Genomic DNA, 12,277 nt, shown 5'->3' on the forward strand with positions numbered 1-12,277 from the left:
TGATCTCGCGAACCTTACAAGACAAATAACGTTGATGGAATACCCCCCAGGCTATTGCCCTTAGGACACCTAGACTTTGGAACAGCCTGCCTGAAGATATAAAGCTGGCAAACTCTGTGTCTTCTTTTATATAAACGTGCATTTAATGGTTGTTCATTCATTTTAAGTATTATTGTGTAATGTTGTCTATTGTTTGAAATAGTATTTGATTTCAATGACTGATTCTCAATTATATTTATTATATGAATGTTGCTTTCTTTCTGTTTGCAGTTTTACTGATGCCAATGATCTCTTCTCTTGTTTAGCAGCACTTTGCAACCTTGTTAAGAAAAGCGCTATACACATAAATGTATTATTGTCATTGTAATGTATTATTATTATTATTAGTAGTAGTAGTAGTGGTATTATTATTACCTGTCGTCTCTGATAAAAAAAATGACTGGACATAAAATGACTGCAGCTAATGGTAAAAATGTACCATGAGTCTTGTTCAATTGAATTGCGTATATAAAAATGCGCTTAAAATTGAAAGAAAAACATATAGGCCAACATATAAAGTCAAACCTAGGCCCGTGTAGCGCATTATCAGTTTCAGCATGACACAATCCTTGTTATATCAACAGAAGACCGTAATGTAGAAACTGGATCAAGTCATATAGAAAGCCGTTCTGCTCCAGTCCCCTGCAGTCAGAAACTTACCCCGGCGACCAGGAGAAGGGATCCGAGCAGAGCCGGAGAACTTCGCTGCTGTAAACTAAATCAGGTGTGCTTCACATTCTCTGTACCCATTTCTATCTCTCTCTCTCTCTCTCTCTCTCTCTCTCTCTCTCTCTCTCTCTCTCTCTCTCTCTCTCTCTCTCTGTCTGTCTGTCTCTCTTTCTCCCTCTCTCTCTCTCTTTCTCTCTCTAGGTTACTCCATCGCACCCCCGTTAACAGCTGTCAAATAAAAACCGAACCGTGAGCCGTTGCCTTCATAAACCAAGCGCAGAGGATGCGGTGTGATCCGCGCGCGTCTCTCCTCCTGGCAAAAGATGGGGAGGAGGAGGAGGAGGAGGAGCGTGGGCCAGTTAACTGGAGTTTTGTAATCCCTCCATCGGGAGCCACGGGGAGCGCACTGTGCAGGGGACCAGGACCACTGATGTCATGTTGCTGTACTGACACCTAGTGGAGGATTTGGGGACCTGCATCTTTTTTTACTGAAGCGCAGGTGCGCCGACTACAATGAAAAGATGCGTTCCGTTATGTCGGCCTAATAGGCCCTAGGCTACAGCAGCCAGTATTATGAATGTCACTTGAGAGCAGAATGGATTAGAGTGGTGCCGACATAGTGCATTCGATACAAAAACATGGCCCTTTATTAAATAATGTTTTTCCCCTGAATGTTTGTTGTCCAACTGCATGAGTAAATAGCATGCACACCACACAAACAAAACAACTAGACATGACTTATTAACGGCAAATATATCATATTTATGTCCCATATTGCTTTTTTCGTTTCAAACGGTATTTTCATATCTTCCACTGATGTTCTGCAGTTTGCTCAGGTGTGTTAGGCCGACATGTGTTGTTAGGCCGAATTGATTGTTTGTCTGACTCTTGTGGTTATTATGGTTATTAGGGTATACCGTCCCGCATTGTGCAGCCCGACCACGCCCCGTCGGACTGTGTGCTCTTACATCCGGGCGCTTTGTTGGTTGACAAGCCTGCGAAGATGGCGACTACAGGGAGGAGTGCAGTGTTATCCTCCAACTCTACTGGACATCACAGCACACTGGAAAACACCAACTCAGAGGACGAGGATGGACAGAACTTATGGTGGGGGCGCAAATGGGCATTTGTCCATTTATTACGATTCGGTTCGAGACGCAGAGCGGCCAGTTGTCCAAATAATGCTGATGCCCCTCGACCACACGGTTTGACAGCTAGCTAGCGGCTAGCAGCTGCAGACTGGTACCAGACTAGCCCCATTGTATGAACGGTGACTGACAATGAAGCGGTGCTAGCGACTAGTGTCAATCGGCCTGATCTATCTGATTGAGCCCCTGCATAGCTATAAACATTTGCTAACGGACTGTTCCCTTCGCAGGTCGTCAATCCTGAGCGAAGTATCGACGCACTCAAGATCAAAACTACCATCGGGGAAGAATGTCCTCGTCATGGGTGGGTATCTGTCTCCTGGGCTGTCCTGTAGCTAGCCAGGACGTCCGTTATACGGCTGGCTTTATTAGCTAACGGTCCATGCACCTGTCAGCCGGCCAGGGAGGTGCAGCTAATCGTTTACAGCTATTTGAGCTGCACACTAGTAAAGGCCAAAGCCACGGCTGCTGTTCTGATGAGTACGTACTGTAGCAGGCTATATGACTCTTAAAACGCATTATGAGCGTCGATTTGCACCCTGCCGCCTCCGATTAACATCATGGACGCACAGTTGCACAGTGCAAGTCATCGTTTTGTGTCGCCTTGAGATGTGAGGCTTTTAGGATGAGCCGGTGTGTGTTGATGCAAGCTCACTCGACGGCAGTGTTATTGGCCATGTCATCCATCCACAGCACAGCACCGGGACAACGGGGTGTCACCCTGTGTCCGTACCACACCGGGCATAATCCGATGCTAGTTGATGAATGCTAATCACTGTAGCATCTAATTATGGCTGTGCCATTCTGCCCGTGGCGGTCTGTCCGTGTGCTGTCATTGAATTCAATGTGTGTTATTGTTGGGCGGTCCCTCTCATTAGGATTACTGTGTTATCAACAATCTCTTTCGTTAGTGTGGCGACAGTGAGCTAATGATGCTGGCTATCCACTATATATTCAGAAACAAGTCTGCCAATACATTGCATGGGGTGTCCATGATCTGTCAGGTGACTGTGAATGAATGAATATTTAAACAAGAGCGAATCATGTGCGATGTTATTAGGGGTGTGGTTAGTGGGTGATACAGCTGGAGCACGTGACTGTTGTAGACGGATGTGACGTCCAGTTTGTTGCAGGCATCGAAGTGATATAATTCAAAGTTTCCTGACAAAGAATCCTGCTCAGCCCAGATCAGTCAGATCATATTGTTGGTAGTAAGTTAGATATACACTAAAATGGTTTTAAAAGATGTTTATGCAGCATTTCAATAATTGTTTTATGATATCTATACTGTTTTTGAATACCTGTCTTACTTTCTGTTGTGTGTGTGTGTGTGTGTGTAGGTGAGGTGGGTTCAGGGAAGACCACCCTGGTTGCTAAGCTACAGGGTGTTGAGGAGTACATGAAAGGGCGTGGCCTGGAATATCTGTACTTCAGTGTCCATGACGATGACATTGACGGTAACCAATCACAGCTCTCCTCTTACAGCTCAGCCAATCACTCAAACAGTTTCAACCAGGAAGTAAAGCTGAAATTGTGTGTGTGTGTGTGTGTGTGTGTGTGTGTGTGTGTGTGTGTGTGTGTGTGTGTGTGTGTTCGTGTTCCAGACCAGACCAGGTGTAATGCGTGGGTGTTAGATGGAGACCTCTACCACAAGGGTCTGCAGGGTGTCGCTGTGCCTGCCGATTCCGTAGGGGACTCGTTGCTATTGGTAACCGTGGATATGTCACGGCCGTGGAATGCTCTGGACTCTCTGCAGAAGTGGGCCGCCGTTGCTAGGGAACACATCGACAAGCTCCGGGTCAGCCCGGAAACACTGAGGGAGCTGGAGCACAGATGTGAGTATATATGCACACACACACACACACACACACACACATAGAGATGTGAGTTAACATAATAACACAACTACCAAATAACACACACTTAACAGCTGATCTCTCTCTCTCTCTCTCTGTGTGTGTGTGTGTGTGTGTGTGTGTGTGTGTGTGTGTGTGTGTGACAGTGGTAAAGCAGTTCCAGGAGTATGTGGAGCCAGGCAGCGAGGAGGGCACCCCTCAGAGGAGAACTGAAGAGGAGGAGAGCGTCCTGCTGCCCCTCGGAGAGAACACACTCACAGACAACCTGGGCATACCTATGGTGGTAGTCTGCACCAAGGTACACACACACACACACACACACAAACACAGTCACACACAACCTGGGCATACCTATGGTGGTAGTCTGCACCTAGGTACACACACACACACACACACACTCTCTCTCTCTCTCTGTCTTTCACCTTGCCGACCAATGGTTGTGGTCTGTTGTCATCACGCACACACACACACACACACACACACACACACACACACACACACACACACACAGTTGTTCTCACGTACTGCTCCTCGTGTGTGTGTGTGTGTGTGTGTGTGTGTGTGTCCTTAGTGTGATGCCATCGGTACCCTGGAGAAGGAGCACGACTACAAAGACGAACACCTGGACTTCATCCAATCACACATCAGACGATTCTGTCTGCAGTGTATCCTTCAGCTGACCCCTGACCCCTCACGTTTTAACCCTCCAACACCACCAACCTCACCTACTTCTCTGCCTGCAGTGGATTAAAGAGGCATTTTACTCAAAATAGTAATACTTTGCTCCCTGTTGCAGTTTCTCTGTGGCTGCCCCATATAGAGTTAGTCATTGAGGCTAGCTTGAGCCAACATGGCCGTTCCCCTGTTGCAGTTTCCCAGTGGCTGCCTCGTGTACAGTGAACGTCAGTGAAACTGTGTTGTCCTTGACTGCGGTGTCAGACGGGGCGTCTCTGCTCTACACGTCGGTGAAGGAGCTGAAGAACCTGGACATCCTGTATAAATACCTGGTCCACCGGCTCTACGGCTTCCCCTTCCAATGTCCCGCTCAGGTGGTGGAGAGAGACGCAGTCTTCATGTGAGTCGTGTGTGTGTGTGTGTGTGCGTGTATGCGTGTGTGCGTATGCGTGTGTGCGTGTATCAGGGTTCGACATTAACGCCGTTTACTTGTCCGGAGCAAGTAAATCTTTCGCCGGGTTTGTTTGCGCGAGCACGACGACGCTGCTAGATCCCAGATATTTTTACCTGTGTGCAGGAAGAACAACAGACGGCGCAGGCGCGAGATCACCCGTACGCTTTGATAATATCTTCACTCACGATCATCTAGTCTAGTCTCGTGCCTGCACCGTCTGTTGTTCTTCCTGCACACAGGTAAAAATATCCGGGATCTAGCAGCGTCGTCGTGCTCGCGCAAACAAACCCGGTGAAAGTTTTACTTTACGGCGTTAATGTCGAACCCTGGTGTATGTGTGTATGCGTGTGTGCGTGCGCCTGTGTGAGGTGAGAGTTTGTTGATCCTGTGCACTGTGTCAGTCTCTTAACCATTCCTGACCCATTCCAGACCCAGATCTAGTCCAGTTCAAGCCCAGTCCCCCTCCAGATCTAATCTGAGCCCTCCTCTCTCAGTCCGTCAGGCTGGGACAACGAGAAGAAGATCTCCATCTTGCACGAGAACTTCCAGACTCTGAAAGCAGAAGACAATTTTGAGGAAGTAATAGTCAAACCCCCGGTCAGAAAGGTACGCTCTCTCTCCCTCTCTCTCTCTCCCCCTCCCCCTCCCCCTCTCCCTCTCCCTCTCTCCCCCTCTCCCTCTCCACTGACCTCCTTCTCCTGCTGGATCCTGCTATTTTACCGTCCATCCTCTTTCTCTGCAGTTTGTCCATGAGAAGGAAATCCAGGCTGAAGACGACCAGGTGTTTCTGGTGAAGCTGCAGGTGTGTGTGTGTGTTTGTGTGTGTGTGTGTGTGTGTGTGTGTGTGTGTGTGTGTGTGTGTGTGTGTGTGTGTGTGAGCGTGTCTGTGTGTGTGTGTGTTTGCGTGCGTGTCTGTGTGTCTGTCTGTCTGTCTGTCTGTGCGAAAATGAGCTGTCACTTCAGCTAATCAATGTCTACAGACAGGGCATCTGTGTTGTCTGAATGGCATTCTGACGTGTGTGTGTGTGTGTGTGTGTTTGGTTTCAGTCACTGCTCTCCAAACAGCCTCCTGTGACTGCAGGACGACCAGGGGTGAGTATCCGTAACTGTGAGTGTGTGAGTGAGTGTGTGTGTGAGTGTGTAACCTCCTCTCTCTCTCTCTCTCTCTCTCTCTCTCTCTCTCTCTCTCTCTCTCTCTCTCTCTCTCTCTCTCTCTCCCAGGACCCAACCAGCAGAGCTCCCAGTGGTTCTCCCAGGACCAGTAACCGCTCAGCGGCGGCCAACGTAGCAAACGCCATGCCTCAATCAGGTACCGACCTTACTGGTGTGTGTCTGTGTGTCTGTCTGTGTGTCTGTCTGTGTGTCTGTGTGTGTGTGTGTGTGTGTGTGTGTGTGTGTGTGTGTGTGTGTGTGTGTGTGTGTTAGGGTTGGCCGGTATAACATTTTTTAAACTGTTAAACCGTCCCCAAATTCAACCGCGGTTTATGGTATTATGACTATCATTATTATTTTCTCACAACGACAAACGTGATACATGTTTCAACTTCTTCATCTAAATGTTACTCACAGCCTCGTCAAGACCCTTGTCATTCGGGTTGGAACCCGAAAAGCGCCTAAATTGCAGCATTTTCGGGGGGAACCAACTTGCTTGCGCTCACCATCTCTTTTTCCTAATTCTCCATTCTGAGGAGAAGTTGTCACGTGACACGTCTTTTTTTGACAGGTCATTTATTTGACAGATTACGTTGTTCACAAAACGTTCTGTCATCACTTTCATAGCATCTTCAACCACACAGACAGTGGTGCTGGACAAACACTCTTAAAGCATTTATTATATATAGAGATTTATGACCATTTTATGGCGGTATTGACAAGAACCGTCGTTATTTTAAAAAACCGCGGTTTACGCTATCACCGTAAAACCTCCCAACCCTAGTGTGTGTAAATCTCTCTCTCTCTCTCTCTCTCTCTCTCTCTCTCTCTCTCTCTCTCTCTCTCTCTCTCTCTCTCTCTAGCAGGTCAGACCAGTGAGGGGGTGCTGGCTAACTTCTTCAACAGTCTGCTGACCAAGAAGGCCGGGGCAGGGGGGCCGGGGACGCAAGGCGGGGGCAACAACACACCAGGGACCGTACGCAAGTCAGGTACGAGTACACATACTCATGTACATACACACACACTCTTTCACATACACACACACACACACACACACAACATGCACACAGTGGTGAGGTATATTAGACTCTTGAATACAGTAGGTGGGGTGAGAGGTCAGTGTTTTTTCCTTTTCCTTTTCCTTTGAGTTTGCTCTTCTCTCCTTCACTCTGTCCCATCTGTTCTGTCTTCCAGAACTCTGAATTCCCACATGGTAAACAGTGTGGTAGTGGCTAATCGCATGTGTGTGTGTTTGTGTGTGTTTGTGTGTGTTTGTGTGTGCGTGTGTGTGTTTGTGTGCGTGTGTGTGTGTGTGTGTGTGTGTGTGTGTGTGTGAGAGTGTGAGTGTGTGAGAGAGACATTCCCATTCTGACCATGATTCACAACGTGGGTGTGTGGGTGTGCGGGTGTCTGTGTGTCTGTGTGTGTGTGTGTGTGTGTGTGTGTGTGTGTGTGTGTGTGTGTGTGTGGGTGTGGGTGTGAGAGAGAGACATTCCCATTCTGACCATGATTCACAACGTGTGTGTGTGTCTGTCTGTCACATTCCCATTCTGATCATGATTCACAACGTGTGTGTGTGTGTGTGTCAGGCAGAGGATGCTGGCCACGCTAAGGTGTGTGTGACGTTCTCATCTTCCTCCTGCATCTCACTGACCCCTGAAACATCCCCAGGCTGAAGCATTCTGACAGCATCCTGTCCTCTCTGCACTCGTTCCCCCTCCTCCTCCGACTGACCCCTGACCCCCACCTTCACCTTGCATCTGTGCCCCCCTCCACCCCACCCCCTCCGCACATTCCTGCATCACTTCTGACTCTCCTCTGGGCTCTATGGATGCGAGGGTTTGCAACCATGCATTAGTGTGTGTGCGTGTGTGTGTGAGGTGATTGTGTGTGTGACTGTAGCTTCAATGATGGGTCATATTGACAACGCGTGTGTGTTCTCACAACCCTCTCTGGCGATAATGTGCCTGTGTATGTGTGGTCTGTGGTAATAATGTGTGTGTGTGTGTGTGTGTGTGTGTGTGTGTTCTCTCCGTAGGTTCCAAGCTGGGTCTGAGTGACGTCCAGGCGGAGCTGGACAGGATCTCCAGCAGAGAGACGGACACAGAGACCCCCAACGACACCCCCGCCGACAGCCAGGACACATGAAGAGAAGGGCCTCCCCCTTCCTCTCCCCTCCTCTCCCCCTCCTCACACTTTCCCCGTCACTCACACAGAGAGAGAGAGAGAGGGAGGGAGGGAGGGAGTATGAAGAGGAGATCCTCCTTCTCCGCTCTGAAAGAAATTTCAGCCCCCATCCCCATATCATACTGTATCTGCTGCACGGTCTTCCCCCTGCTCCCTCTCTCCCTCCCTCCATCCCTCCATCCATCCCTCCCTCTATCTCATTCACTGTGTTGCAGAGTTGAACGTCAGGCTGCTGTGTCAGGGGACGACCTCTATACTTACCTACTGGGCTGTTTCTTTCTTTTTTTATCACTACAGAGAGAGAGAGAGAGAGAGAGAGAGAGAGAGAGAGAGAGAGGGGGAGGGAGGGAGGGAGGGGGGGGGAGAAGGAGGGGGGGGGAGTGAGGGAGAGACTGAGAGGGAGGGAGGTGGAGAAGGAGACAACGGAGAGTATTTTACCCGTTCACCAGATGCGGTGGTGGGGTTAGTCTTTTGTACTACAGGAGATGTTGAAGGGTGTGTGTGGAGGTAGGCATACTTGCGTAGTGCATACTGTAGTAATGGCTGGGAAGCGTGTGTGTGTGTGCGTGTGTCAGTAGTCTTGTAGACAGGGGTTGGGATAGAGAGAGAGAGGGACGGAGAGTAAGTGAAAAGGACAGAAGGAGAGAGATGAGAAAACGAGAGGGTTGGACAGAAAGTAAGAGGGACAGAAGGAGAGAGAAAGTGAGAGGGACTTCGAGTCAGTCTCCAGCTAAATGGATTAATGCACTACATGGATGAACCTACCAGTATTATCCCTGCAGCTACTGATGCATGCGTGGGGGTGTGTGTCTGTGTCTGTGTGTGTGTGTGTGTGTGTGTGTGTGTGTGTGTGTGTGTGTGTGTGTGTGTGTGTATGTATGTATGTATGTATGTATGTATGTGTGGGTAAGGTTACAGAAAGTTAAAGTGACCTAGAGTTAATCATCGAGAGACTTTGGTGTTCAAAAGCACGATGCTGCTTGTGCTGTCAATAGATTATGACATCACATAATTCCATGTCGGCCATGTTGGCGCCTCCCGGGCCACAGGGATCAGCGACACAAACATGAACAGGGCTCGACATTAAGGCTTGTCCGCTTGTCCGGGACAAGTACATTTTATGTTTGGACAAGTGGACTTCCTCCTGCAGTTGTCCGATGGACAAGTCAAAACAAAAAAACAAATCAATATGTATTAATATCTGCAAACATTAATTCCTCCTTCCGATCTGAATAGTAAAAAAAAATAGCAAGCAAAGCGATGCCGTGCCTCATTCTCGCTGTTTCAGTCTCTCGTAGTTCGATATAGTCATAGTTCGTAAATTCGCTCAGAGCGCCAGAGCGCACACTGCGTTCAACGTCATAAAGAGACCAAGTAATTTGATTGGACAAAAGGCATTCCATGAGTGCTGATCATATTCCAGAGCGAGTTTACAAACGCAGCCATAGTGTTGTAGGTCTCCTGTCACTAGTGCCATTCACGTGAACATGCGCATATTCGCTTCTTCTCAATGCCGCTTATTTTCATGTAGTTCGATGCGATCGTATATTTTAGGTTTGAAGTTTTAAGACCAGCACATCGCAATACGAACTTCAGAATGACACTAATGATAGATTTCTCAATTTGAATATAGGATACTATCCAAAGGCTAGCAAATAAGATTGCTTCCATTGGGGAGGGACTTTAGTTACAAACATTTTTTGTAAATATTCCTAGATATTCATCCCTTTTGTGGCCAATCTTAATCTAAATAATTACAAAATATTGTTTAATGAATACATTTGAAAATTAAGGATACATCATTATCAAATCAATAGTAGTCAAATGTGTTATTTGCATACACATACACTCACTGGCCACTTCATTAGGCACACCTTGGGGTTGGACCCCCTCTTTTGCCTTCAGAACTGCCTTAATTCTTCGTGGCATAGATTCAACAAGGTGCTGGAAACATTCCTCAGAGATTTTGGTCCATATTGACACTATAATATCACGCAACAGCCCGTCTGGCACCAACAACCATGCCAGGTTCAAAGTCACTTAAATCACCTTTATTTCCCATTCTGATGCTTGTTTGAACTTCAGCAGATCGTCTTGACCATGTCTACATGCCTAAATGCATTGAGTTGCTGCCACATGATTGGCTGATTAGGTATTTGCGTTAACAAGCAGTTGAAAAGGTGTACCTAATGAAGTGGCCGGTGAGAGTATAATATATTATTATTCATATTATTGCTTTTTCAAAATCTTTGGATTTGGACAAGTAACTTGAGCTCTAGGACAAGTAAAAGATAAATTCACTTGTCCGAAGGACAAGTACCTGAAAAAGCTTAATGTCAAGCCCTGATGAACATGACGTTACATTTGCTAGCAATCACAAACCAGCCAACATAATCCCAGCAGTAACTTAATTAATGCTAAACTCAATTAAACTACCCAATTTAGGTCGTCTGGAAAGCTAAAGTAAGACCCCTCCTTTGAGTTGGATGAATACACGGGACCTCCTCACAGGCCTCCTCACGCGTACGCCGATTCCTGCTAACCCCCCCCCCCCCCCGCCCAGTGCAGTGGCACGCCATCTTTTTGGTAGTATTTGGTAGTGAGAAAGTTGTCAACCCAAGGTACATGTCTCCAGTTATGTTGACATTCTTCAGTTTTGGGGCGTATGGACTTTCATAGCGTGAGTGAGTATTCTCACTCACCAAATGTACTCACTGAGGCACGACAAGAAGCTGAACTAGAATCCCAACACTAATCATGAACGGAATGGCCAGGGAGGCAGCAATATGGCGTCCAATATGGCGTCCATCTCTGAGTTTGGCCAAACTCTCTCGATGATGCTGCTCTAACTTACGTAGATACAGACTGTGCACTGAAAGGAGGTTGGGTTGGATGGGATCGGGTTGGGTTGAGTGGGGGATGGGTTGGGGAGGGGGGTAGGGGGTAGTTGAGCTTTATTTGTACAGATAGGACCTCTAGTGATACAACTCCGTAGTTACAGGGGGTGGGGGAGGGGGGGGGGTGGCTGGGTGGGTTGGGTGGTCACGTGAAGAATGTACAGTCATCGTCTCGCTGTAATCTGATTGGTCCTGTTATTTCAGAGCTCTGTGGTGGCGTTTGTATGACCAGGTCTGTAATCAGCCAATTAAAGGTGTATTTATTCGGATTCAACCCCATGTGTCCTACTTTATTTATTCTCTCTCTCTCTCTCTCTCTCTCTCTCTCTCTCTCTCTCTCTCTCTCTCTCTCTCTCTCTCTCTCTCTCTAACTGTAAAGTAGGAACTCAGTCACCTGCTTTGTTTTCATGTAGGAATTACAGTTGTATAGTTTATTGATGGTGTGACACATCACTAGTAATCTCAAAGCTAATATAAAAAGCTAAAATTAACCATGTCAAATGTTAGCACTATGAGATGTCAACATGAAAATATGAGAGAATGATCATGTTTTTCTATTATTAGAGGCTAATCATATTTTAGGTCCTCTAATAATCTTTTGTTTTCTTCTTTTCTTTTCTTCTTTTATAAAACAAATCCTTATGGGTCTATATAACTTTTTCTTTTCTTTTCCACTATGTACAACATGGTGTATACATATGTATAAATAGAGGCTATATCAAAAATATGTTTGTGCAATATGCATAATCATGTCTGATTTATTGCCATCTGCAGAATTCTTCAAAAGTACTCTTCTAAATAAACCCCAGGTCTATACACTGACTGGAGGGTGAGATCTCACTACACACTGAGTGAGGTCTCTCTTTCTCTTTCATTCATATTTACATCAGGATAATTAACTATACTGGTAAGATTGAAAGAAGTAATATCGCCCGATCTACCTTGAGAAAGAGGTATTTTGGCTTCCTGAATACATAAAGGTAAAATAGAATGAATGTGTGGAATGTGTCACATCAGTAAGAGTTTGAACCACACAGGTATCTTGACAATATAAACTGGTTTATTGTTCTCATTGTTCTCACATAATATAAACACTAATTGATTACTGAAAGCATCATAATCTATAATGGTTGGATGGATATAGATCATTGCACTCATATTATTGATACTGTACACAACAAGCCCTCTCTGTCTATGCCT

At 46.7% G+C, this 12,277-nt stretch overlaps 1 protein-coding gene across 1 annotated transcript; it reads left to right on the forward strand.

The window, feature by feature from the left end:
* Positions 1–1,711: 1,711 nt before the first annotated feature.
* dync1li1 (dynein, cytoplasmic 1, light intermediate chain 1) lies at positions 1,712–8,398 on the forward strand (the record flags this gene model as incomplete). Its single annotated transcript, XM_080530579.1, has 13 exons — positions 1,712–1,815; positions 2,087–2,160; positions 3,197–3,313; positions 3,461–3,691; positions 3,859–4,010; positions 4,284–4,377; positions 4,652–4,787; positions 5,336–5,447; positions 5,584–5,643; positions 5,889–5,933; positions 6,063–6,150; positions 6,860–6,982; positions 8,032–8,398. 13 exons carry the CDS (start codon positions 1,712–1,714, stop codon positions 8,139–8,141), a joined length of 1,446 nt encoding a protein of 481 aa, XP_080386705.1. The 3' UTR covers positions 8,142–8,398.
* Positions 8,399–12,277: the final 3,879 nt, after the last annotated feature.

Source organism: Nansenia antarctica (assembly GCF_963989245.1).
Source record: "Nansenia antarctica genome assembly, chromosome: 5".
Taxonomy (NCBI): domain Eukaryota; kingdom Metazoa; phylum Chordata; class Actinopteri; order Argentiniformes; family Microstomatidae; genus Nansenia; species Nansenia antarctica.